The sequence below is a fragment of the Anser brachyrhynchus genome, assembly GCF_964034855.1.
Source record: "Anser brachyrhynchus genome assembly, chromosome: 4".
In the NCBI taxonomy this organism is placed as follows: Eukaryota; Metazoa; Chordata; class Aves; order Anseriformes; family Anatidae; genus Anser; species Anser brachyrhynchus.
In genome coordinates this window covers 55,839,925-55,864,607 of record NC_137698.1, presented here as the reverse complement: position 1 = coordinate 55,864,607, position 24,683 = coordinate 55,839,925, and the positions used below count along the sequence as shown (strand labels likewise).

The window sequence follows — 24,683 nt, the reverse complement described above, 5'->3', positions numbered from 1 at the left end:
TCCAAATCTCTGTGCAAGGCCTGTCTACCCTCAAGAGAGTCAACAGCTCCTCCCAATTTAGTGTTAATCTGCAAACTTATTTAGTATACCTTCAAGTCCACCATCGAAGTCATTTATGAAAACATTAAAGAGAATAGACCCTAAAATGGAGCCCTAAAATGGAGCTAAAAATGGCTCCTACAATGGGCCCTAAAATGGAGCCCCACTAGTGACTGACCAACAGCCTGATGCATCTCATTTACTATAACCATTTGAGCCTGACCCATCAGCCAATTGTTCACCCACTGCATTATGTTTTTGTCTATCTGTACGCTAGACATTTTGTCCAGAAGGATACTGTGAGAAACAGTATCAAAAGCTTTGCTGAAATCTAAAAATTTTGCATTTTCTGGCCTCCTATGGTCAACCAGGTGCGTAACGTTGTCATAAAAGGAAATTAAGTTCATTAAACAAGACTTTCCCCTCATGAACCTATGTTGGTTGTGACCAATGACTGCGTTGTCCTTCAGGTGTTTTTCAGTAACTCCCAGAATAATTTTCCCCATAATTTTACCAGGCACTGAAATGAGACTGACAGGCCTGTAATTACCAGGGTCTTCTTTCTTGCCTTTCCTGAAAATTGGCACAATGTTTGCCAGCATCCAGGCAACTGGGACCTCTCCAGATCCCAAAGACCATTGAAAAACAATTGAGAGAAGTCTCACAATGATATCAGCCAGCTCTCTGAGTGCCCTGGGATGAAACCCATGGGGTCCCATATGCTTAAATGCATCCAGCTGGAGCAGGAAATCCCACACAAGTTTGGGGTTGGCTGGGAGTTTGTTACTGCAGTCATGGGTTGTGATACCGGAGTCCTTCAGAGAAAGTGTGAGTTACTTTTGTCCTCTCCAAGAAAATGAAAAGAAGTTGTGTTTCAGTACCTCAATTTGATGGCCAATGAAACTGGGCCGTAAATTTAGGCTAGCCTGGAGTTATCAAGCAGCAAAGGAATGACTCTATGAAGAATTTTCTACCAAAGAAGTTTTTTTACCAAGAATATTTTTGAATGATTACACAGAACTGGATACTAATACCAGAACCTTAGCTAACTTCTGTTGGGGTTCCAAGAGGAACACAACACAGTGAAGTGCCTTGGATTGCCCTGCTCTAAATGGTAGACCTACTCATGATTTGCTGTTTCTGCCTGCATAATCAATTCCTTTCATTCCAGTTCTGTTTTTTTTTTCTTTTTTTTTTTTTGTTCCTATCATGTTCCTGTATCTCTTCCTCATTATTTACTTGTTAATCTTACAGTATAAGAACCTCCAAGTTATTAATGCATTTACTTGCCTTTCTAAATGCACACATTCACCAAGTAGGTGCTCCAAGAGTCCTCAAAATCTCTGTTCTGCTGCTCCTTAACTTTGTTTTAATTACAGAAATGCCTGTGTTTTGGTTAAAAAATTGAGCCCTTCCTTGCTCAGACCAGCCATACGAAGCAGTATGCCTGCATTAAAGAAAGCCAAGTTTCAGAGGTGTGCTCTGAGCATGGCTAACTCATGCAGCTCATGAAGCATTTCTACCAAAATCCCCACAATGGTTTTCTGGCATGTAGTGGGCACAGTTATGAAAGACCATTTGATTAAAAAATGTAAAGGCTTTCAAATAATATTTTTGTGTAGGCCTCAGTTTTATTTAAAAGCTCATGATAAAACCATCCACAGTGATTCTAGTATTCTGCTTGTGTTAAAAAAACCTTTTAATGTGTTTTGCTCAACTGGTCAGGAAGATGTTCCCTAGTGCAAGATTATTTACATAACGTCTGTTGCAATGACAGATAAAATAGAGCAAAAAAAACCCTGTCTTTCAATTTTAAAGAAATGCTTTTCTTTACTTATCTCTTATTCAGTGGAGAGAGAACAGCATGAACTGTACCAGAGAAGCCAAAAAGTACACAGAATAATTCCAAAACAAATTTAGTTGATTAAATGCAGTACATTAAAACAAGACATTTTAACGTTGACATTTTAATATTGTTAGTGAAAGGCCCAGCTATTGATCTTTGCTCAGGCAACAATGAATCCATTGGACTTAAATTCAGAAAAAGTGTAGCCTAATGAATTTTAAGTAACAATTACTACACAAGGTAATGGCAAAATTTCCATAGCAAAGCTCCACTGAGAGAAATTTAGGAGATTTCTATATCACTCTGAATGTGCTAGGGCTTGCAGTTCAGCATGATAGAGTTATTAACCTCACTTGAAAAAAAAAAAAAAGAAGGAAAATAATATTATATTTTGTTTAACCTCTGCAGCTCCAGAATTCCAAAATTATTGGGCTCTCAGGCCAACCACTCACCATCAGAGCCAGCACTGTAGTTTATGTGAGCTCTCCCCAGTCAGCTCCAGGCAAAAAACAGCCAGGTTACAATGCGAGCTGTGATCTAAGCTAGCCCAGGTGCTTTTGCCTGAAAGAGGTTTGGAAGTGAAACTGCACGGATGTCTGTGCTCTGAGACTGCAGCATCTAGCAGGATGAGCCGCATGAGTACCTTCTGCCAACACAACTGGCTTCAGAGAAGGGTATCTGCAGCATCACGCTTTTATAATCTGTGCAGCAAGCTTCATCACCATCAGTTATTGATTTTCAGGGTTTAGTTACAGCTGAAAAAGTTTAAAACAGCTTCTCATTATGATGAGTGGTTTAAAAATGAATATTTAGATTTTTATTATTTACAAACAAGGTCATTTACATTTTTAGGGTACTACTTTATTTGCATTAGCATTACTTTGCTAAGAGATCTTTCCAATTCAAATCATGATGCTGATACCGTTGGTTCCTCTCCACATTAAGTACTCCTTCTCATTAACTCAGAATCTTTACTGAATACATTTAAATGTGGAAAGAAAAAATGGAATTCTATTTTAAATGAAGTGAGAATTCTCACTTACTTCTGTGGACCAAGATTTGAATGCAGAATTAATCAGATAGTCACAAATGTGAAAAAGTTTGTAGAAAGAATGCAGAAATGTCTTACAGCTCTATCTTCCAAAAAGTTTTTCCCAACCCTTTTTTATTTAATATTTATAGGCAGCAAACTACATAACTAAGTTATAAAAAATGTACTCATAGCATTATAACCAATATTTTAAACTTCAGATACTTAGGTAACAAATCTTATGTGCCACAGTTTAAGAAAAAGAAGTGGTCTAACATCCACAGACCTTTACGTTTATACCAAATATATGCACTTAAGTACTAAAATGAGCTTTGATCCATTTCTATTTGGTATTTGGTCAAAACTCTTTTCCCTTGCCTCACTGTTCATTCCCTGGACAGCTACTGGGGCAAAGACATTGAACATTGTTTGCAGTAAGGGAATATGAGACAGCAAAGCAGCTTGTGGTTCTACAACATTGATCTTGGTATTTCTGGTAGAAGCCACATTTTTAATAATACTAATGGGAATTGTACACAAATTCATGTGAATTTTCACCAAACAGAACATAAAATCTTATGTTCCGTTGCAGTGGAAACCAAGAATAAAACCAAGAGGTAAAGAATTCACAGGTGCATCCTTAACCTGTAGTCCGCAGAAAAGGATTCCTACATTCACTTTTACATGTGTGATTAATGCCAACTAATGGGAATCAATAATACACAAGTCAATACTGTGATAAGAAAATATGTTGGGTGTTTTTAATTACATCTTTTGAATGCCTTTGTATTTTTATTACTGGTTAATGTTAAGAAAGCTAATGCACCTACTTGAAATTCTACCAAGTCATAGTAGTAGGATGTAGCTCAACAGTAATTCATCTTACACTATATCTGTTTGCCTTTCTAGTAATTTCAAAGTCATGAAACTAGTTACCACACTGGTTTTTAAGAAATTCAGATCCTGAGGAGGGTCTTGGCATCTCTAAAAAGAAAAATGTAATCCCTACTTTCCTGCAAATACACAGGGCTTACTGGGAGAGAAGTATGGCAACATCCGAATACCAGGGGAAGTTGAGTCAGCCGAATTTGAAATGATCCTGGACGCTGCCGTAGAGGCTAAGCTAGAGACAAGGATTTTAGAGGAGTGGTACTGCAGGGATGAGAACGCAGTGCCACCAGCGTATTACCTCAGGCCAAAATCTGAAATGCTGAAGAGCTACCAGAATACGGTAAGTCACATTCACCTACAAAAAATTTCCTATCAGTTGAAAAACAGCCTTTCAAGAGTCCTGAAGTGCCTAATGCTGTCCCTGGGCAGATCCCATACTATTAACTTCCTAACCGTATTCTAACAGAAGTTTTTTGAACACCATTAATTATCATTTTTAAAACATGCATTTGTCGTTAACTGGTGACAATAAAGACTTATGTATCACCCAGGGCTCAGTTCTGCCTTCCTACACATCCTATATATCCAAGGACAGATTTCAGCGTACAGAAGAGAGGTCCTTATCAGAGCAAACATTCGTTTTGAGCACGTACTGCAGTGTAGAAGAGAATGAAATTAAACTGTTATACTGCATTCACCCATCATGTAGCAGAATGTAGTATTTGTTGCATGAAAAAACGTTGGAAACATGAAAAACGTTGACACAGAAGTGTTTAATGAGCTGAATGCAGTATAATGTGACTAATTCTGACTTATTTACTGCAAGGGAGGAAGCAAGTTTTGTAACTTTATGTGTTGTTTTGCTAATGCGCACAATGTCCTTTGAATAAAGCTTGGCTTTTTTTATTGTTGAAACTTTGTACCTTTCCTCAAGCTACTGACACAACAGGAGTAGTCAAAAGGATATTCATAACTTAAAGCTAACAGTTACATCTTATAAACTCACTGGAAATAATAAAAGACATACCGCTCTGAACACGTCGAGAAAGAGTTGCTAAGGAACGTAGCCCTCAAGGCCACCCTTTTTCTTATTGCACCCTCCCACCACCAGGAAAACTGGAGACCCCTTAAACACGTCACTTGCAGTAGGTCATGCAGCGGTGACTACCAGCTGCCTTAAGGAAAACTTATATTTTTCAAATATAAGGTGCTTATTTACCACTACCAGGAACCTCATTTTCAGTTTTGAAATCCAAGTTTTAATTATTATTATTATTACTTCTCTTTAATAGGAGAAATAAGACTGCTTCTTTATTATCATTATTTCAGGCTTGGTTCTCCGGTTCTCAAAACCCTTCTTCTATTAAGGTTTTCTCAGTCTTATTCATGAGGAATATTGCATCAGCTGCCTACAGGAGGAATTGAGAAAATATTCGAAGTAGATAGTCTTTATAATTCGATAAAAGAATATATTATGATTATCTGCAGTATAAAAAAGTTGAACTTATTTATTTTTAGTGTGTGTGTTTCTCTGTTACTGTGATATTTATGACCTTAAATATTAGACTTTTACTTTTTGAAGTGGTAGATGTATTACAGCTACTGTTTAACTATGGATATTTTTAAAAGATGGAATCTTCTTCAAACTCTGTGAATGAGAACAAATGGCAAGATATATCAGAAGAGATTAAGAAGATTTTTAAGACTGCTGTGAAATTGCTGTATGAGAAAGGAAAAATGAAACACAGCCAAGCAAAGAGATATCTTTCCTCTGGTAAAGTTCAGACTTACTACTTCTATGTGTTCATTTATTATCTTTTCTGTCAACCTTTCCACAAACATGAAAATATATTTCTGTTGGCATTTCTCACCTAACCGAAGAGGAAAACGTGCTTGTTGCTCTTGCTTGAGACAAGCAACTTTTCTGTGCTTTTTCTTCTTTTCACAGAAAACAGATGCAATCATATAAGAGTCTGCATGTTGGGGGGTGGGGTCTTGAACTGTTTATAAAGAAAAGGTAACAGAGACTCTGTGTTCTCTTTTCATCCTCAGCTATTGAAGATGAACTTGATTTTGCCTTGGGTAAACAAACACCAGCTTTCCTAAAGAAGTGTGTTTGCTACATTCGGAAAATTGCCAACATAGAGCGTTTTGTTAAAATTCCAGAGATGGGAAAATACATGGACGTGGTACATACAGCTGGGAAGTTTCTACGAGATCCTGAAGCCCATGAGAAGCTGATCAAGCTCAGGGATGAATTCATTCCCACCATTGTCGCATCCTCCAACCTGAGAGTGTACACATCCGTCACTCACTGTGACATGAAACTGGGCTACTCCCAAGAAGTGGAGAATCATTACATTGAAGGACTCGGTAAACAATTCTATGAAGACATGATCGATATTATCCAGGCAACAGTGCAGCAGAATTTTGACACAGAGACAGACTTGTTGTATGATGAAGTTCTTCAGCATTCATCACTATGTAAAACATATTCCACTTTTTATGAATACAGATGTGAGGCATTGCATATAGTTCACAAATACGTTCTACCTAGCAAAATAGGACACATTAACCCTCTTATCATATACGGAGGACCATGCACAGGGAAAACTCTTCTATTAGCCGAAGTGGCAAAGAAGGTAAATAAATACCTTGCATAGTTTGGTGATGCCAAGAGCATTTGTGCATGAAGGCTAGATTTTCATTCTTCCTCTTGACAATATTATCAGTCTTTAATACATAAAATAAAGATTATAAAACTGACATACTGCTTATTGTTGTATACATGTTGAGAAAAAGACTTTTCCTTTGACTAGCAACATGTATACATAATGCCCAACTGAAACAAAAGCTTATAGAGCTTTCAAAAAACTAGTAGGGATCAACATATTTTTGAGTTATCAACCTGTATTTCAGAGTGATCTTTTTCCCTTTTGTTCCACAGAGGTCCTATAAATCTGGAACCGTCTAAACATCATATGCTGTTTTTAGTCTTATTCACAAATACAGCATGTCTTTCCAAGTCATGCTATCTTGTTTTATGTTCTCATCAGAAATTACTCCAGAATTAGACTGATACGCTTGCTACAAATACACTTGCCAGAAATCTATCTGCAATAACCAGCAAAAATACCTGTGTTTAGCTGACATATGCTGCTTCAGCCACTGAGCTGAGTACTACAGGGACATGAGGGAAACACTGCAACGCAGTACCAGATGCAGGGAAAAAAGAAAAAAAAAAAACAGGCTGGCGTCTCTAAGCCTAATTCTCTAGCTAGAAGTCACAACTTCGAGTTCCCTCCAATGTGCTTAGAGAATTTGGCACAGTAGGCTGGGAAACAGCCATTATCAGCCAGAAGGAAATATAGAAAGGAACAATAATGTTTAAAATCCTATCCCAAATGCGACTTCCTAGATTCACATCAGTTGCCTACATGAAATTGGGATTTACAATTTAAAATCTCATTTCAGATCCCAATACATAAGTTAACCTTGAGGCTCTGGTTATGTTTTTCTTTTAAAATATTCTGTAATATTTTAAGTGAGGGGAAAAGACTTAGCATGTGAGAGAACTGAGTGAGTTAGCCTGCACGGACTGAGAGGATTTAGAGCCACATTCCTCGCTTAGAGTATGCTAACAAAAAAAAAAAAAAACACAGCAAGAAATACATTTTACCCATTATGGCAGTGTTAGAGCCACAAGCGCACCAAGAGAAAGCATACTTCAGTGGTCCAGGAATTAACATAACCAGCTAGGAATGGGCAATCCTATATTCCCATCCCTGTCCACCAAAATCATCAGGGCATGTATTTATAACTCTGTTGCGCATGAATATTAAGCAAGCTTCGGTGCCAAGCAGGTCTGCCTGGCCAAGGATGATCGCTCAGTGTCTAAGGAAGGTTGTTAATAAGAGCATCTGCCTACTGACTTTCAGAAGTGAGACACAGATTTTGCAAAGAGTACCCTGGGATTTACAGACTAAATTCTGTTCAGGTCCCCATAGATGTAAGATCCTCTTTGTGGATCTGTGTCTTAGTGTTTTGGGATACAACCTGGGCTAAACAAAGATGACGTATGATATAAATTTCACCCAGTGCACATAAATCAAAGCAACCTCAAACTGCTAGTGAGAGCACTTCCACTCAACCAGTAACATTTAAAAAAAATTTTATATATATATAGGCAGTTACTATTTATAAACTCTGTTACTGTGCTTCATTTAGATACTAACTAAATCGTGCTCTACATTCTAGGCCTATTCCTGGCTGCAGGAAGAGATGGGACCTGATTCTGACCCTGTGGTAGTTATAAGATTTTTGGGATCCACCGAAACAAGTACCGATCTGAAGAACATACTTCAAAGCGTTTGTGAGCAATTAGCAGTCAATTACCGTTGCCTCGTACAAAGTTACCCAAAAAAGATTCATGACCTGCGGGACTTGTTCATAAATCTTTTGAATGAGTCTTCATTCCACAGGCCACTGGTGATAATTTTCGATGCCCTAGAACAGCTAACAGATAGCGATGATGCTAGGAAGCTTTGGTGGCTTCCCATTCACCTCCCCCGCTCAGTACGGATAATTTTGTCAACACTGCCAAACAAGCATGGGATCCTGCAAAAACTGAGGTGCCTTATTCATGAAGAAGACAACTACATTGAACTGACTGCAAGGGACAGAAAGATGTGTAGCCAAGTGCTGAAACATCAGCTGCTGCGAGTTAAACGAAAAGTAACATCAGGGCAACAGATCTACGTCAATGAAGCATTCTCCAAGTGCACACTGCCTATGTTTGTGAACTTAACCTTCAGGGAGGTCAGGAACTGGAGATCTCACAAAGATGTGGACGAGTCCTCCCTCTGTGTCACTGTACATGAAAGCATAGAACAGTTGTTTTGGTCGCTGGAAAACAAGTGTGGATCGCGACTACTGTCAAGAGCACTTGGCTACATCACTATGTCCAAATCTGGCCTGAGTGAAATGGAACTGGAAGATATTTTAGCCCTTGACAACAGTGTTATGTATGAACTCAGTGAGAGTGTCCGAGAAAGTAACCCATTGAGAATTCCCTACATATACATTGCAAGGCTTAAGGAGGGTTTACAGGGATACTTAATAGAGCGACAAGTGAAAAATGTAACACTGCTGCTTTGGGCAAATAGGCACCTGCAGCTAATTGCCCAGAAACTGTACCTGAACAATGAAGAAGATTTGCAAGAAATGCACACAGTCATGGCAGAGTATTTCCTTGGTGTTTGGTCAGGTGGGCGAAGAAAACCTTTTTACAGCAACGACCAGTATCTGAATGGCTGTCCCGACCATGACAGCAGAGGCCTGAATGAAGACGAAAAGCACTGCATGGATCAGATTGCTTTTGACAGGCAGGCACCTGATCAGCCGTGGGTTTTTCAGTGTAATCCCTTAGAGCCCGATATCTTTTTTATCAATCACAGAAAAATGACGGAGCTTATTCATCACTTGACGAGATGTGGAAGAACAGATGATCTTCTGTACGGAGTCATTATGAACTTCAGCTGGTTGTACACCATGATTAGGATAGGGCAGTTTGATAAAGCGCTTTCCGACATAGAGCTGGCTTACACCTGCTCGCAAGAAAAGGAGCTGAAGTTTCTGGCCAGTACCCTCCGCAGTATAAAGTTCAAAGTAGTAAAATACCCAGGGTCACTCTCCGCTGAGTTGCAGCAGAGGCTTCTGCCAGTAGTAAGCTCATTGCCTAAACTCAGACACCTCCTCTTAGAATGCGACAAGGACGGGCCCAAGTACTGCTCTATCGTCCCTTTGCATTCATCCATGGACGTGACTTACAGCCCCGAGCGCCTGCCGCTGTCATCCAGCTGCATGCACGTCACGGAAATCCTGCCCACTTTTAATCCCAGCACAATCATCGCTGCTTTGGAAAACGGCTCCATCAGCACCTGGGACGTAGAGACCCGCCAGCTCCTGAGGCAGATTACAACCGCTCCGTCTGTTATCTTAGGGATGAAACTTACTAGTGACGAAAAGTATCTTGTAGTGGCTACAACAAAAAACACCCTTTTGATATACGATAACATAAATTCCTGTCTTTTGTCTGAAATGGAAATTAAGGGGTCAAAACATTGTGGAATAGGGGGGGGCTCCAGTTTTATAAATGGATTTACATTATCGGTCAACCATGCACTCGCGTGGCTGGAGGCCAGCAAAGATGTCACCGTCATAGACCTGCTTTACGGCTGGCCTCTCTATCACTTCCACTGCTGGTACGAAGTGACCTGCGTGCAGTGCTCTCCGGACGGAGTTTATGCCTTCTGCGGGCAGTATTTGAACACCACAACCATTTTTCACTTAGGCAGCGGTGAGAAGCTGGCCACCGTGACCTCCGAATTTTCTGGTGGATTTGTGAAATTCCTTCTCATTCTGGACACAGCCCAAGAAATGGTGATGGTGGACAACGAGGGTAGCCTCTCCGTTTGGAATACAGAGGAGATCGCAAATCCCCAGCTTACGGATGACTTTGACTGCAGGAGAGAAGACAGCGAGGTTGTCAGCATAGAGCTTTCTGAAGACCAAAGTGCAATTTTAATTTGTAAGGCTCTCAGCATTGAGCTTCTTGACACTCGTGTGTGGAAGGTGGCCGAAAAGTTTAGAGCTAAACACAATGAGCGCTTTATATCTGCCGTGTTGTCCAAAAATGGCAACTGTATAATTGCTTCAATGGAAAATACCTCAGCCATTTTTGTTTGGAGAAGAGATACAGGACAGTGCATGGCAAGCTTACAGGAAATCTCAGGAACTATAGTCAGGCTAATTAAATCAAATCATCATAACATGCTGCTATCCTTATCCACCAGTGGTGTCCTTTCTATCTGGGATATAGACATCATAACTGCTATGTCCAACATTGACAAATCCGGCAAACCTATCCAAAGACTGGTGCTGCCGGCCAGAGGGGAATTAATATACACATTGGATGGATCAGATTCTGTCCACAAGTGGAACTTCAGCACTGGATTTATTGAAGCTGTGTTCAAGCACGAAGGAATTGTTGAAAACTGTGTGCTGACCTCTTCTGGAGAGATAATGGTTACATCGGATGATAAATGCAGCCAGTATGTATGGCACACTGTTAGCGGCGAAAACATCTTTCGCATCAATGGGCAAAAAATCTCAGAGCTAATGATCACTCATAATGACCAATTTGTAGTCTCCCTCTGTGAGCAAAATGCATCCAGAGTTTGGCGACTGGCCACGGGACATCGGGTTTGCAATATTTTAGTTGCCTTACAGAACGCATTTATAACAACTGCAAATACTTTTGTAGTCGGAATGGCGAAGAATAAAGTGTTGGCAGTGAGCCTCTGGACAGGCAGTATAACCAAGAAGTTTTGCTGCGATGATGGTGCAAGCATTGTGGACATCAAACTGATACCGGATTGCCCAGATATTATAGTATTTATAACATCTACTGAAACAGTGAACATCTGGAGCCTAACAGAGGAAGTCATCTGCAGGCGTGTACAACTGCCTAACAATTTCTTAAAAAATTTGGAAGATTTTGAAATGTCCCCAAACGGCAAGCTAGGAATTATAACCCGTGGTGATGAGAACATCAATGTGCTTGATCTACACAGCGGAAAACTTCGTGTGGTTCATGCTCCCGGTATCATCTGGAGGCAAAGGCTGTCTCGTGATGGCCGCTATCTCGTGTACATCTGTTTTCGCGGTGAGGAAGATGATGACAACGGTGCGATCTCCAGTTTAATTGTAATGAGGCTAGCGGATGGCAAAAACATCGGTGCCTGCTCTCTTTATAAAACTCCCACTTTCCTTGCACTCTCACAGAGACATTTAAATATTATTATCGGATTTGATGACGGAAGTATAGGCACTTACACGGTAGTGGATCGAGTCGACGCTGCACTGAAAATTAAAATTGCTACTTCAAACAGCCGTCAGATTTTCAACAACACGACACAAGTGATTAGGCCAAAATGTCACAATTATAGCTTCAAAGTGACTGCAGACTGCATTTGGAGGGAATCAACTGAAGTATTTGCAAGGGATAGCCCCATTACAGTTACAGAGCCGGAGGTGAGTGAAGCAACACCAACCAAAAAACACAACTATTGCTACGAAAAAGTGTGCTCAGCCATAGACTGCAGAGGACACAGTTTTGCTGCTGACAACTGAGTATCCGTCTGGACTAGTTTACCTGAGTAATAGTATACATGCATAGATTTGTCTTCTGAATTCAAGTAAAAATGAGTGCATTTCTTGGAAGACAGACAGAAACAGCAGAGGGCAGACCAGCCGTCTTTTCCTTGACAAATATTCTTAGATTTATGTACACACACAACACAAAAAAAAAAAAAAAAAAAAAAGCAAACGTGAAGCAAATATATCAGCAATCGGCTGCAGGGTTTTTTTTAAATTTCGGAATACAAGGTTCAGTCCTTTCACCAGGGCCAAAAATTTCTAGCAATACTATCAAAATTGTTATGCTACTACAGAAGTTAGGTGACCTTACGTGGAATTGACAAACTGTTGCAACTAGAGCTAACGCTCTACCTGACCGGTGAGAAAGGCAGACCACTGTTTTATAAACCAAGTCGCCTAGAGGTGGTCAGGGCTGGGTCTATAGCTAACAGCCAACTTTATACCCACTTGCAAAAATGCGTTTTTCTTGCTTGATGGTGCAATGACAAGATGTCACCTGCCAACCTGGAACACTTGATACATTCCATCATCATTTAAAATATACCTACCCTTTCTTTTTTTTTTTTTAATTGGGATTAATCATTGGGTTGAAAGGAGTAGGCATCAGTCAGCTGCAAACATGTCAACATGTGAGGTGATAAATACTTCACCTCAGTGAAAGGACTGAAAGATTATTTTTTTTAATTGCATGCAGGGATTTCAGGTTTCTGTATTGTGATAAAAATGATTAAAAAAATAACTAGGTCATAAAAGGGATATATGGTTTGGGTTTTTGTTTTTTGGTTTGGGGATTTTTTTTTGTCTTCACAGTGTTTATTAGTACAGGTCGTAAAGAAAATTTTTTCAAAGAGAAAGGGCATTGCAGATAAACAGTTAAACGTATGAATTTCTTTATGTTAAAAGGTGGCTATCCGTTTTCTTGTAAGAAAATCCAAAATATCTCCTATATCCCCAAAGTAATCTTAATAGAAAGCTTTTAGACATGCCATGTTTTATTCTTGATAACATTTGCCTTACTATCATTTCTGTTCTTTCCCATGATAAATGCAGATCAGATGACCAAACACTCTGGGACTGCTTGTATATGTGCTAAAATTCTCCACTAAATGCAAAGGCTGTCCAAAGGTTCTTTATTGTTCCAATTTGTAATGGGTTTTTCTTACTTACTACCTTCACTTTCTGCTTTAGAACTGTTCTGAGCCTTTTGTACAGTTTTACCAGTTTGAAGGCAGAAATTGTGAAATAATCACATGAAATAATGACAAATGCTTAAAAAAAAAAATCCATTTTGCCCAAGTAAAAGAAATGCTGGACAACATCTGAAAGGATAATTTTTTTCTCTCCTTACGTACCTTAAAGATGGCATATCTGTGGAAAATTTTTCAAATGATGTAAACAAACCAATTTTATTTTTAAAATGAGAACTCCATGCCACAAATTTCCAAGAAATGAATGCTAAGCTAGAACTTAATGTAGTGTGTGAATGTTCTATGTACAAGCCAATATAGTATATTAAGTGACTTGAATGATTTTTCCTAACTTGTTTGCAACTAATAGATCATACTGAATGTTTTTATGTAAACTTTGTAATGTTGGGAAAACCTACCCAATCAGAGATTTATATTTTCATAAATGTCAAATTTAGTTAAATTTTGTTACAGAGTTGTTAAATTAGAAATCTATTGCAGTCTTCAAACAATATACAGTCTTGTGTATGCATTGTTTGTACTAATAAACTAAGGAAACAGACCCCTGTGCGTGTTTGCAGAGTTTTAATTTTAGGGACAGCCCAGTAGGAGACTGCATTTTAGTGTGGCATTCCCAGCTCTTCTTGAGACTTTAAATGAATGATGTGTAGAATATATATTGGCTATTTCCACAACAGCAAATTTCATGTTGTCAGAGAGACACAGCTGCATGCATTTGCAGCTCCCATTAGCTTGTATTTAAATGTTTTTAAGGGCTAGGTTTGTAAGGAAAATTCCAATATTTTTCACCCTACAGTTAACTAAATCATTCAAAAGCCACTGAAATTTACCCAAAAAAAAAAAAATGCTGCTTATGACTAGATTGCACACTGCCAGTGTGGAAGTCAACAGACAAAACTTGTGTAACCTATCTGTTAGAAAGCACAAAAGAGAGGGGGACACCTGAAATCCCATTCTCCTGCAGAGCCACGGAGATGGAAAGAAGTGGCTCAGGGATCCACTCCTCCCAGGATCCTGTTCTGAAGGTAAGCAACTTCCAACTTCTTTTGAAAACCAGGTATAACGCACTCATGTCAATCTTGAAAGAGTTAAAATACGTGGTCTCCTACCTGCCAGGAGCGTGGCTAACACTGGGTAGCAACTGAGCGTAGCATAGAAACAGAGCAAAACACAGAGAGAGAGAAACACTCTTCCTGGTCGGGAAGAAGTACCAGAACCCTGCCCAGCCCACTTCAGCTGAGTGGTTTATTGCTGGAGTACACAGATTTGTTCCTCTTGTTTTCTGCCTCAATGCCCTTCTGCACAGTGGGACAGCTTCTTGGGGCAGGAGATAGTCCCCACCAAAACAGATGACCAGCCCACCAGTGAGAGCAGTCTTCCCTTTGTCTCGGGCCAAAGAGGGAACTGATTTTAGGTCTTTGTCAAAACAATAGGCTGGCACAAGAAAGTGTTAGTGCTGTAAATAAAAAGGCACAGGTGCTCTCATCAGGTTTGAACCTTAGTCTTGCGTTCTGAACAAGGACAGCAGGCATGGGGCAGCACCACTATTTCTCTTTGTTGTAAACCACTGAGAAAGATGAACGTGACTCCTATTCCAGTTCAGCCCTTTTGCCCGGGATTGGGTTCGTAATCTGATTGAGAATGCTGTTTAGGTCCTGCCCCTCTTTGTAATTTCTCTCCGTCTCAGTACATCTGTACCTCACTCAGGTTTCCAGCTTTCTGAATCTCTCTCTCAGGTGTCAGACTCCTCACGTGCACTGAGCATCAGCAGCAGATATGTGTCTGAATGACATTTACCTGCTTGGTAGCCAAATACTTGCTGCTGCAAGACGGAGTGCTCCACGGTCCCCTCGCAAATCTGACCCCCAGTACCTCCACACTGTTGTACAGGGTGAAAAGTTTCCCTCATAGCAAGTGACCCAAACACTATGTGCTGTTCTATCCCTTCGTAGGAACAGATCAATTTACTTACTTTCTCTTACGGAGCACTATTTGCATATCCAGAACAAAGCTTTCATTCATTCTTTATCTAAAGTGCCTCAATAAACGGGCTCAGATGGGGTCCATATTTTCTGACACGCAAGACTCTAGGAATAGGCTGTAGCTGCAAGAAAGCTTTAGTGGGGAATTAGCCGGAAATTCTTTGGCAGACAAAGGTAAGCCGGAGGTCAGCTAGAAAAAATATTTTTATCAGTCATTTCCTTTGCACCACAGCTGGGGAATGCACGGCCCGTGACTTCATTTCACATGGCCTGTGGCCATTTAACTTTTTTCACATTACTGTCAGATAACATCAAAATGTGAGTTAACAGGTAGCCTGGAACAGGCATTCAGGAGGCATTCCGGTTCCAGTGGTTCCTCAGCCCTGATTTCTTCATGCTGCATATGCAAGTTCGATACAGAACCCTCTGGTAACAGAAGTTTTAGCCATTTGGCAAAGGGAGTTTAAAACAAATATCCAACAAATGTCCATCACTAAAAGAGCAGTCTTACACCATGTGTGTGTACGCACTATTTCAGCCCCACATCAGCTTAAAATCCTGAGATTTCACCCTGACTATAAAAATTACTGAAAGTTCTTCAGGGCAAGTTGACTGATGTGATGCTTCTTATGAGTCTGTGTGATACGTCATAAAATGGGTCCTTTGGGTCAATATCGTTAGGCTGGGAGCAACAATCTACATTATTTTATTTTGTTAATTAAGAATAAAAAAAATTCATAGCATATCTACCCAGGCTGGAAACAGCTCTTACCTAACATGGGGCAGCCCCTGGAGTCTTCTCACAGGGGCAACACCTGCAGCCCCCCTGCTACCAAAACCTTGCCACATAAACCTAATACAAAATTTTAACAAATATTAAGAGTGTAAAAGGACAGAATTTGGAAAAGTATTTTTATACATTAAGGCATCTTGCTTTTTCACACATTATTTTTGATGTATTCACAAAAATGATCATGTAATCATCATAATGTGGATTAGGGCCTCTAGATAGTTTGGGTTATCAAGACCATGTTATTAAGAATCATTATCACATATTTATGCTACAAATATGACCTACTTTGAAGTTGTTACACCCTGTTAAGGATGTTACTCAACACCCCTTTTTGGAGCACCACCTGGCTGCAGGGAAAGCGACGGAGCTGCATTTTTTCCCTTGGTTTACCTTCCCAGCCTGGTCACTGAACACCATTCCTTGCATTTTGGAGGTGGTCTTGTGACTTTTACAAAGCCACTGAAGGTCTCAGCATGGGTCTAAATCACAATCTCAGTTCTCAGTTTCTACAGAGAGGTCAAAGGGTGAGAGAGGGCAACAAAGAAGGTGAAGGGCCTGGAGGGGAAGACGTATGAGGAGCAGCTGAGATCCCTTGGTTTGTTCAGCCCAGAGCAGAGCAGGCTGAGGGGAGGCCTCATGGCGGCCTGCAGCTCCCTCACGAGGGGAGCGGAGGGGCAGGCGCTGAGCTCTGCTCTCTGGGGACAGCGACAGGACCCGAGGGAACGGCATGGAGCTGGGACAGGGGAGGGTCAGGTTGGATATCAGGAAAAGGTTCTGCACCCAGAGGGTGCTCGGGCACTGGGCACCCCAGGGCAGTGGTCACAGCACCGAGCCTGTCAGAGTTCAAGAAGCCTTTGGACAGTGCTATCAGAATCTGGTTTGATTTTTGGGTAGTCCTGTGTAGAGCCAGGAGTTGGACCCCATGACCCTTGTGGGTCCCCTCCAACTCAGGTTATTCTGTGATCCTATGATCCTCCCCAGGGCAGGATGAGGCACTGTACCAGATGCTTCTCCAGGAGGGGCAGTTTGCACCACCAGCCCTCTCTGGAAAAGAGACTTTCATTATGGAATGCTGAAGTTTCATCTACCCAACAGTAAATTTACTTGAGTACATAGGGCAATAACCAGAAGAGTGTGAGAGAACCTTCTCCTGAGACATCCACTCCAGCAGAATACCCTCTTAAAATCACAAGTGGTTCCCAAACCAACTGTTACAATCTGCTCCTAGCAAGCTCTTCTCTCTGCCTCCACTGCCCTGTTGTCCCAGGCCCACGCTGCTCCTGCTTGCCTGGGTGGGGATGCTCCTGTCCCATTTGCAAAGCCCCCAAATTACACCCAGCCATGACACAGCCTCCACCTACAGTGCGTGCCTTTGTGGCAGCGCAGTCCCATCTCCAGCCTGAGCAGGGAATACACAAAGGCAGATCCACATGTTCCTGCCAGCACAGCTTTCACCACACAACACCACCACCCCAGCGCAGCTCTTACTTTTACGGAAGTATGCAACAGAGATAAATAAATCATCTCCTTGTTTTCATGCCACCGCTCTGATTCCACGTGCATTTTGGGTTCTAGTCAACAGACTTGAAGTGAAATACATAACACTCACAAGGTGAGGGATGAAACAAAAATCCAGGCACCCTGTAGCACAGATGAAAAGAGGAGATCAGTTAAATAAGATGGTTTGCTGCTGCTTGTCTCCATTATTCTACTGTCTGTTTGGAAAGAGCCCAGTAGTTCCCACTGTAAGATAAAGTTGATGGTATCTGAACTTACAAAGTTAACCTCTTGGGCTGTAATTTTTCTAGGTAGACTGCTTTCTCAACAGGAATGTCCTAAACAAAAAAAAAAAAAAAAAAAAACCCTGCCAAAGAGCTGCTGCAGAGCTCTGCTGGAGTTTGCTAACCCCCAGCCTGTGGATGCTGTTGGGCTTTATGTTCTGACACAGCTCTGCTTAAAACGAGTGTACCCGGAGCAGCCTTTATGCATTTGTTCCCTGCACCTGGCACCACGCGGGGCTGGGGGGTGCAGTCGGTGCTCCTGCTGCCCCAGCACGGGCCTGAGGATCCCGGCCCGCTCCAGACACGAGTTTGGCAGACTCACATTCAGCTCACTGCGGGGCATGGAAGGGGAAACACAAGGCAAACCCTGCTCGTGGATGAAGTGGGGTTTTAGCAGAATACTTTGCCTGAGGAAGGCAAGCAGGACTCCGGCACATTTCCGAGCCCCGCCAGGCAGGGGGGCAACCCTAAGTCCACAATTGTTTGGGGTGAGATCAGCACACCTACCAGTACAGCAGCCGAACTGCATATAACCGCTTCAGTAACCTCACGTAACCACAGACAGACAGAGGATTTAGCAGAACATTTCCGAAGTGTTATCAAGTAGGCTACCTCTGCCTGCGCTGCTTTGGCCCCCCAGCCAGGGACCCATGCAGTGAGCTGATGTAATGTGGTGCCAGGTTTTTCCAGGGCTTTTTTTTACAGTTTCCAGGTACACTGATGCACGTTAAGGTTACAGCTGGGAAACACCTGAGCCAGCCGCCTGCAGATATTGCTTAAGTTAAATCTCACCTCCTGCACAGGGAACACTCTCACAGCCGGGTCACGGCAGCAGAACACCTTCCATAGCACATTTGGAAACACCACACCCAAACCAAAAGGAGCCCAGGGAAGTCAGCAAGTTTCATCAGTAAATATTATGGGGTGCTTGCAAACACCTTCCTTAAAGCCGGGTTCCTCTATGGAGCATCACCCAGCACAGCGGGGATTAAATTTCACTGCTAGGCAAAACTCTGATGTAACAGAGGAACTTTCTGCCAGAGCCCTTCAGCACCGCTTGTGACATGGGGAGATTTAATTTGAAGAACATGCAAATGACAGCATTAACACACTGCCAGCCTTGGACTTTGTTGTGGTCGTAAGCGAGTGTCCCAGAGGAAGGGAACTGCTTGGCACGTGCTCTCTCTCCCGTCCTGCTTCTAACCCTGGCCAGAAAGCAGCGAGGTCTGTCAGGTTTTTATCCAGCTTGCAGGTAAAGGGTTACAGATTCTAGGAAGTATTAAATGCAAACTTTAAAGGATTTTATTTTCATCTGCAGTCACATGACGCCCTAATACCCAATGACACTAACTACAGTGTCTCATTAAGAGGTCATGCGAACTCCCAAGCTAAACAAGGCATTCTTACATATTTAACATTCAAATGCAGAAGCCACGCTAAGCCATGGAAGATTGCAATCAGAAAAAAGCTACACTTCCTGATCAGCACAGAAGCTACAGGTAGGAAAAGTTCTCCTTCTTTTAAACTTACAGCACTGTGCTTTCGAGAGAAAACATTTCCAGGGCATATCTTGTACACTCTTTCTTTCTCAGCTTTCACAATAATCTAATACTTTTATCTGGAAAATACCTGACCCCGCTTGTTTCACCTGTTGTAGAATCAGCAATGTTTTTATGCTCGGAAACACAGTTGGCTCAGCAGAAATCCAAACAAAACAATGTTCTTAAACAGGATGTAACTGCTGGTAAAGTCATATTTCTTTAAGATTTCTTAGTTATTGAAACAGCTGCATTAGAGTATGTGAGGTGAAGGGGGTGTTAATGCGTCTGATGTCTGAATCAAAGGGATTTAGAGCTCTTCTGACTTTACTTATGCCATGAATTGCACATTGTTTCAGTCCCTTCAATGAAAGCGTATTTTAGTGGATGTGGCTTCCTCGCTGGACTTTCATGATTTCTGAGTTCTCCTCCTATAATTTGGTGCATTTTAAAGAAAAAAAAAATCTTGAAAAAGCAAATGAAAGGCAGATGAGGAGGGTTCTTCAGTTTTTCAGTGCTCTATAAAAGCAGAAAAAATTACAAAATAGGGGAGTACTAAGAAAGTCAGTTAAAACCCAATTAATTGAGAATTTAAATTGTATTAAAGCATAGCCATTTTTACAGTAAGTGACAAAGTTTCAGTGAGAGCTGCTGGCAAAATTGCAGGAGTTTATTTTTTTTAACTTTTGCTGAAGGATATTTTTGGGGTACAGCATTAGTATTTGTATCACAAAGACCTTTTTCTCATCACAGTTTTTCTCTAAACTGTAATTGTTTTCAGGCGGGTTTCCACAAACTCGTCATTTTCATCCCTTTATAGGATTTTAGTTGTAGACTACATTCTGTAGAGCTACAAAATCTATATTTACTCAAAGATCTCGAGTGCATCAGAAGGTTTCCACCCCCTGGGGATTGCCACTGCATGAAAGGAGCAAGCGGTGTTTATTGTTTTACTCCTACGATGGTTGGGTGGTAATTGCAAGCAATGTATTTTTTCCTCAGTTTTTTCTATAAAACCCATCTCTTTTCCCTCTTCCCACGTAATGCTAGTGGATACCAATAAGAAGTGGAGAATAACAATACCTACAGCACCTTGCTTCTGATAAGCTGTCAACTTTCTCTTCTTTATCATTACCAGTACTTCAAGTACATTTGAGAAAGGTTGAGCCCCAACAAGTTTATCACTAGTGCTTAAAGAAATAAACAGTCAGGCACTTCCAGAGTGCCCATCTCGAACTACTGTAGGTCTAATGTCAAGAAGGGCCAAGACCCCACTTTGGCCTGGTCTGTCCAGCCCAGGACATCAAAAATCTTTTACCAAGCCCACAGACCTGCTCACCTCCCAGCAGAGGAGTTCGCCATAGTGAATGTAGCAAGAAGCCACCACACTTTAACATAACTATTCTACATTACTGTGACTGACCTCTGAGCTTAAATTAGTTTTTAAAAACCTATTCAGTAACTCTTATTTGCTAAGCTAAACTGAAATATAAGGGGAGAGTGGGGAAGGCACGAGCTCCCACCCAAACAGCCGCTCTGTGACACAGGCTTTCACCTGTAGGCTGCACCTGCTGAGGGAGGAACAGCCGGCCTCAGCCAGTCTCTTTTAACAAATGTTTGTACAAATCCGGTGGGTCACGGAGAGCCAGCACTTAATAGCTACGGAGTTAAAGCTGCTGAAGGTTGATTGCACAACATGTCTTTGTAGGATGGGAGATACAAGGAATGCTAAAGTTACTCTGTGGGCAAACAGGCACCGGGTGAGGCGAGAAGTCGCTCATTTCCAGAGGAGAGGAACACAAGTGAGGAGTGTGCTGCTAGCACTCTAGCAGTTCAGATGTTCTTTACAGCAACAATTTTACAGTCGTTACAGGAATCTGCACTGATTTAATTTCTGGAGAAATAATCCAACCTGTTATCTCGGTTTGTCACATCAGCATAGTCAAATGTAGCGTTGTTTCATGCATGGTGAGGACACACAAATCAAAGACTTCCTTCTCATACACAAGGAAGGAAAGAGATGATTGGAAACTGAGATCGCTGGAAACCCAACTGAATTTTTCTCTTTGATCCTGGGGAGAAATCAAGCAAACATAAAAACAAGAACACTTCCACAACTTTGGAATAGTTTTCTCTTTCCCCTCAAACCAAAGCTAAGCAAAGCACTGCTCAAAAGCCAACCCACCTCTTCACAAATGCTTGCAAATCTCAGGAAACTTGTACCAGATTTAAGGTTCATACTGAAAATCATCAACCTGATTTTATCGCAGCTCTAGGCAGGTGGGAAGACAGGGCAAAACTTGCAAGTGAAGGGAACTGTGTCTTCCTCAGAAAACCTGCTAGAAAGTGGTCAGCAAGCAAGGTAAACATTTCTGAGTGCTGAGGCCCTTCTCTAACCACACAGTTGTTTTTATCAGATCTTAAGGAAATACTTACAACAAGTATTTGCTCTAAGGCTTTAACTAATTGAAAGCCAAGGTGCCTCATACAGGCTGGGGTGCAATCCTTTCCCTCCCGCTGTGGAGAAACAATGAGCAGGAGGACTTGGAGCAGGCAGGGCCCACACAGGAGGCCAGGGTCTCCCCTGGCTCCATCCTATCGTACCACCCTAGGAAAGCCTTCCTTCAGGTCTTTTGGGAAGGGGTGGCCTTCTGTGTCTGCACAGTATCCAGTCAGACACGGCCTTGGCATTGTCTATGTCTTGCACTGCCACTGTTTCACCGTTGACTTGGTGGGCATGGGACTTGACACATGCAACACACTGACATATGATGATATTTAGTCAGTTAATAAATATTTGTTTCAAACTTACAATTCCTCCTTCAAAACCTGTTCATCTGAGGATTACATAGAGTCACCTTACAGCAGAGTGTGAATGAGACTTCCACCAAAAAAAGTTAACAACAGGAAAAAATGTACACGATCTCTGGGCCTCCTTCCTTTCGTGAGAGAAAATACGCTGGTGGCTTTTTTTTTTAGCACAGGTTGGTTGTTCTAGCACTCCCATGGGGGGTCCATTTGAAATGAAACAGTGAAACATCTGGTTTTCAGTGGATGTGCAGCGTTAAGACGCATTGCAGGGAGGGCACGGCTGAACCAAGAGCGGGAGGCCAGGTCCCAGCTCCTGGCCTCCTCACACCTGAACTATCCCCTGAGTGTGCTCGCTTCATGTGCAAGCAATGATGCATGGAAAACTTAGGGTTTTGCTGAGCTATTGAAGAAGAGTGCTGGCAAGCAGGATGTATTGCCATGGAGAATAGGTATGAAACATGATGTAGTTTTACCTATTAAAAGTTTGATATCAAAATGGACAAAATACATGAGTTTTGGTAGCAAGGTCAAAAGGGATTGTTGCCAAGAGGGAACAACACAGCAATTTTCCTTGAGCTCCCCTCTGAGTCACTTTCACTTGGACATATGGAGGAACTTTAAAATTTTATTAAGAGCTGAATACATTGTTTGGAAACTAAACATTTAATCAGTTACAGCAGGAAGGGGGGGGGGCGGGGGAGAAAGACCTACGTTTTCTTTTGTGTGTGACATTTTTGTCTGCAGTTTCTATACAAGTTTATTTAACTTCCAATTCTTCACTTTAACCACAGATGTTTGCTGCAAAGCCGCAGATGCTTTCTGGTTAGAAAAGTATTTGTGGTCAAATATTCTATTATTAATTCACATAAGTTACTTTTCCATTTGGGAGAAAGGAATAAGCCATCTCCCTGCAGCTTACTTTTTTTGGCGTTACCAAATGGGCCTGGCTCCACTTTGAATCATTCCCCAACTATTAAAGAAAGATGTGTGTTGCTATTAAAGAGCAGTTAATCTTCTGATTTTATGTAAACAAGCTCCAGTGCCTTGCTATAGCAGGCAATGTGCTTTTCTGCAAGAGCTGAGTAACAAGGAGGAGAGTACCCCTAGTGAAACAGGAAACACACCCACAAAACAACTGAAAAACCTTTCAGCCTGGAGTCCACCCTGGGACCTTGTCAAACTGGCTCCAGTGGGAGCAGTGTCAAATCCTCACACGCAGGCCAGGAGGAAAATACACAGCCCGATGCGCCTGGGTGCAAAGGCACTTTGCCCAGGCAGGTTGGCATTAATGCCCACAGACGATTAATTCCCATGCACTCTTGATGTGGAGGCTCCAGAGGCTGCTTTAAGGCAGGAGTGTCCCAAATGAGATGTGCGGAGCCTGGGGACTTGCCAGGCTGTGGGTCCCCTCCTCCTCTGAAAGTCCATCCTCTCCCTGTATTTGTTGCAATGGTTGCATTTACTGCCTGAGCTGTATTTATGGCATTCCCTTCCCCCTTCATCCCCCAGCCACTTGGCAATTCTGTTTTATCAGCAGCAGGTTTGGAAGTGTCCAGCATTATCTACCTTACTAAGCAGCTGAGCTTTGTGCAACAGTCAGGGATGCAGAAAGCAGGGCCTGTGCCCTGACAGCTCGACAACAGCCCACCAGTTTCCACATCTCTCCCTCCATGCCCCTGCCCACACCAGGGCACGTCCCAGCTCCGGGACCAAGTTACCTGCAGATTCTTCCCCCTGCCCCAAAAAGTGTTAGCAGCTCTTACTCCTCTTACAGCACACAAGTCTGATAGCAATCTGATTTGGGTGATTTTAACGTGGCTTATTTCCAAGGAGCTACTCCTCTGATCTGTTCATAGTAAAAGTACTCTTCTGACCTACTCAGAGAAAAACAGGCATAAGGCTTGGACGTTGTCAGGTTTTTGAAGTAAGCTGATGGTCTTGCTCACTGTGTAGAGCTCAGTGGAAAAAAAAAGAAAAAAAAAAAAAGAAAAAAGGCAGTTCTGTCATCTTCCACTTACATGAATAAAGCTTTGTTAAGGTCCTTTCCACCTCTATTTTTGGTTTGGGTGTGGTGTGGAAAAAACAATATTTACCATCTCAGTAGCTGTGCCCTTTGTGTATTTGTTTTCATGTTCCCTTTCCCCATGTGAATTCAGCAGATGTTGCATGGCTTGATAGCAGCCCTGTGTTGCTGTAGCCTGAATGCGTGCGTGTCTCTGCTGAACGTTAGCAGTGAACGGGCTGTGTCTGTGCAGCAAAGATACAGACTCAACTGCCAGGCACCGTTTCACAGGCAAACATGCATAAAGAAGAAAAATACCGTAAGATTTCATTTGCAATGTAAATGAAACAGAAGCTACAGTCATCGGCCCTAAACTGAAGGCCTCCAGGGGCCTGAGACGCTACAACCATGTACAATGTCCCATTTCCATCCTTAACATCTCTTTTTAAATTGAAATCACTTGAGAATATTTTTCCTTGCATTGGATGAATACGCTCAGATTGCTAAAAGGCTACTCCGTATTTACCAATATACATTAAAAA

General features: G+C 41.8%; 3 protein-coding genes across 6 annotated transcripts in view; 2 read left to right on the top strand and 1 right to left on the bottom strand.

Moving 5' to 3' along the window:
• NWD2 (NACHT and WD repeat domain containing 2) overlaps positions 1-13,775 on the top strand; it is a 59,934-nt gene extending 46,159 nt beyond the window's left edge. For both annotated transcript variants that reach the window (XM_080588749.1, XM_080588750.1), the window contains 4 exons: positions 3,943-4,146; positions 5,436-5,580; positions 5,859-6,448; positions 8,064-13,775. In XM_080588749.1, the coding sequence (XP_080444875.1) occupies positions 3,943-4,146; positions 5,436-5,580; positions 5,859-6,448; positions 8,064-11,999 (4,875 nt within the window). In that variant the 3' untranslated portion in view covers positions 12,000-13,775. The remainder of the gene's footprint in view (positions 1-3,942; positions 4,147-5,435; positions 5,581-5,858; positions 6,449-8,063) is intronic.
• LOC308193750 (uncharacterized protein) overlaps positions 1-24,683 on the bottom strand; it is a 70,895-nt gene that overhangs the window by 33,499 nt on the left and 12,713 nt on the right. Inside the window, exon 3 of one of the 3 annotated variants that reach the window (XR_013949894.1) lies at positions 19,296-24,411. The exons of the other annotated variants lie outside the window; for them this stretch is intronic. The gene's annotated coding sequence lies outside the window, so the exon portion shown is untranslated. Of the gene's footprint in view, positions 1-19,295; positions 24,412-24,683 lie in introns of those variants that run through there. 3 annotated transcript variants of the gene reach the window in all.
• Positions 19,141-24,683, top strand: part of PGCKA1 (PDCD10 and GCKIII kinases associated 1) — a 41,622-nt gene continuing 36,079 nt past the window's right edge. Inside the window, exon 1 of the mRNA XM_080588768.1 lies at positions 19,141-19,289. The gene's annotated coding sequence lies outside the window, so the exon portion shown is untranslated. The remainder of the gene's footprint in view (positions 19,290-24,683) is intronic.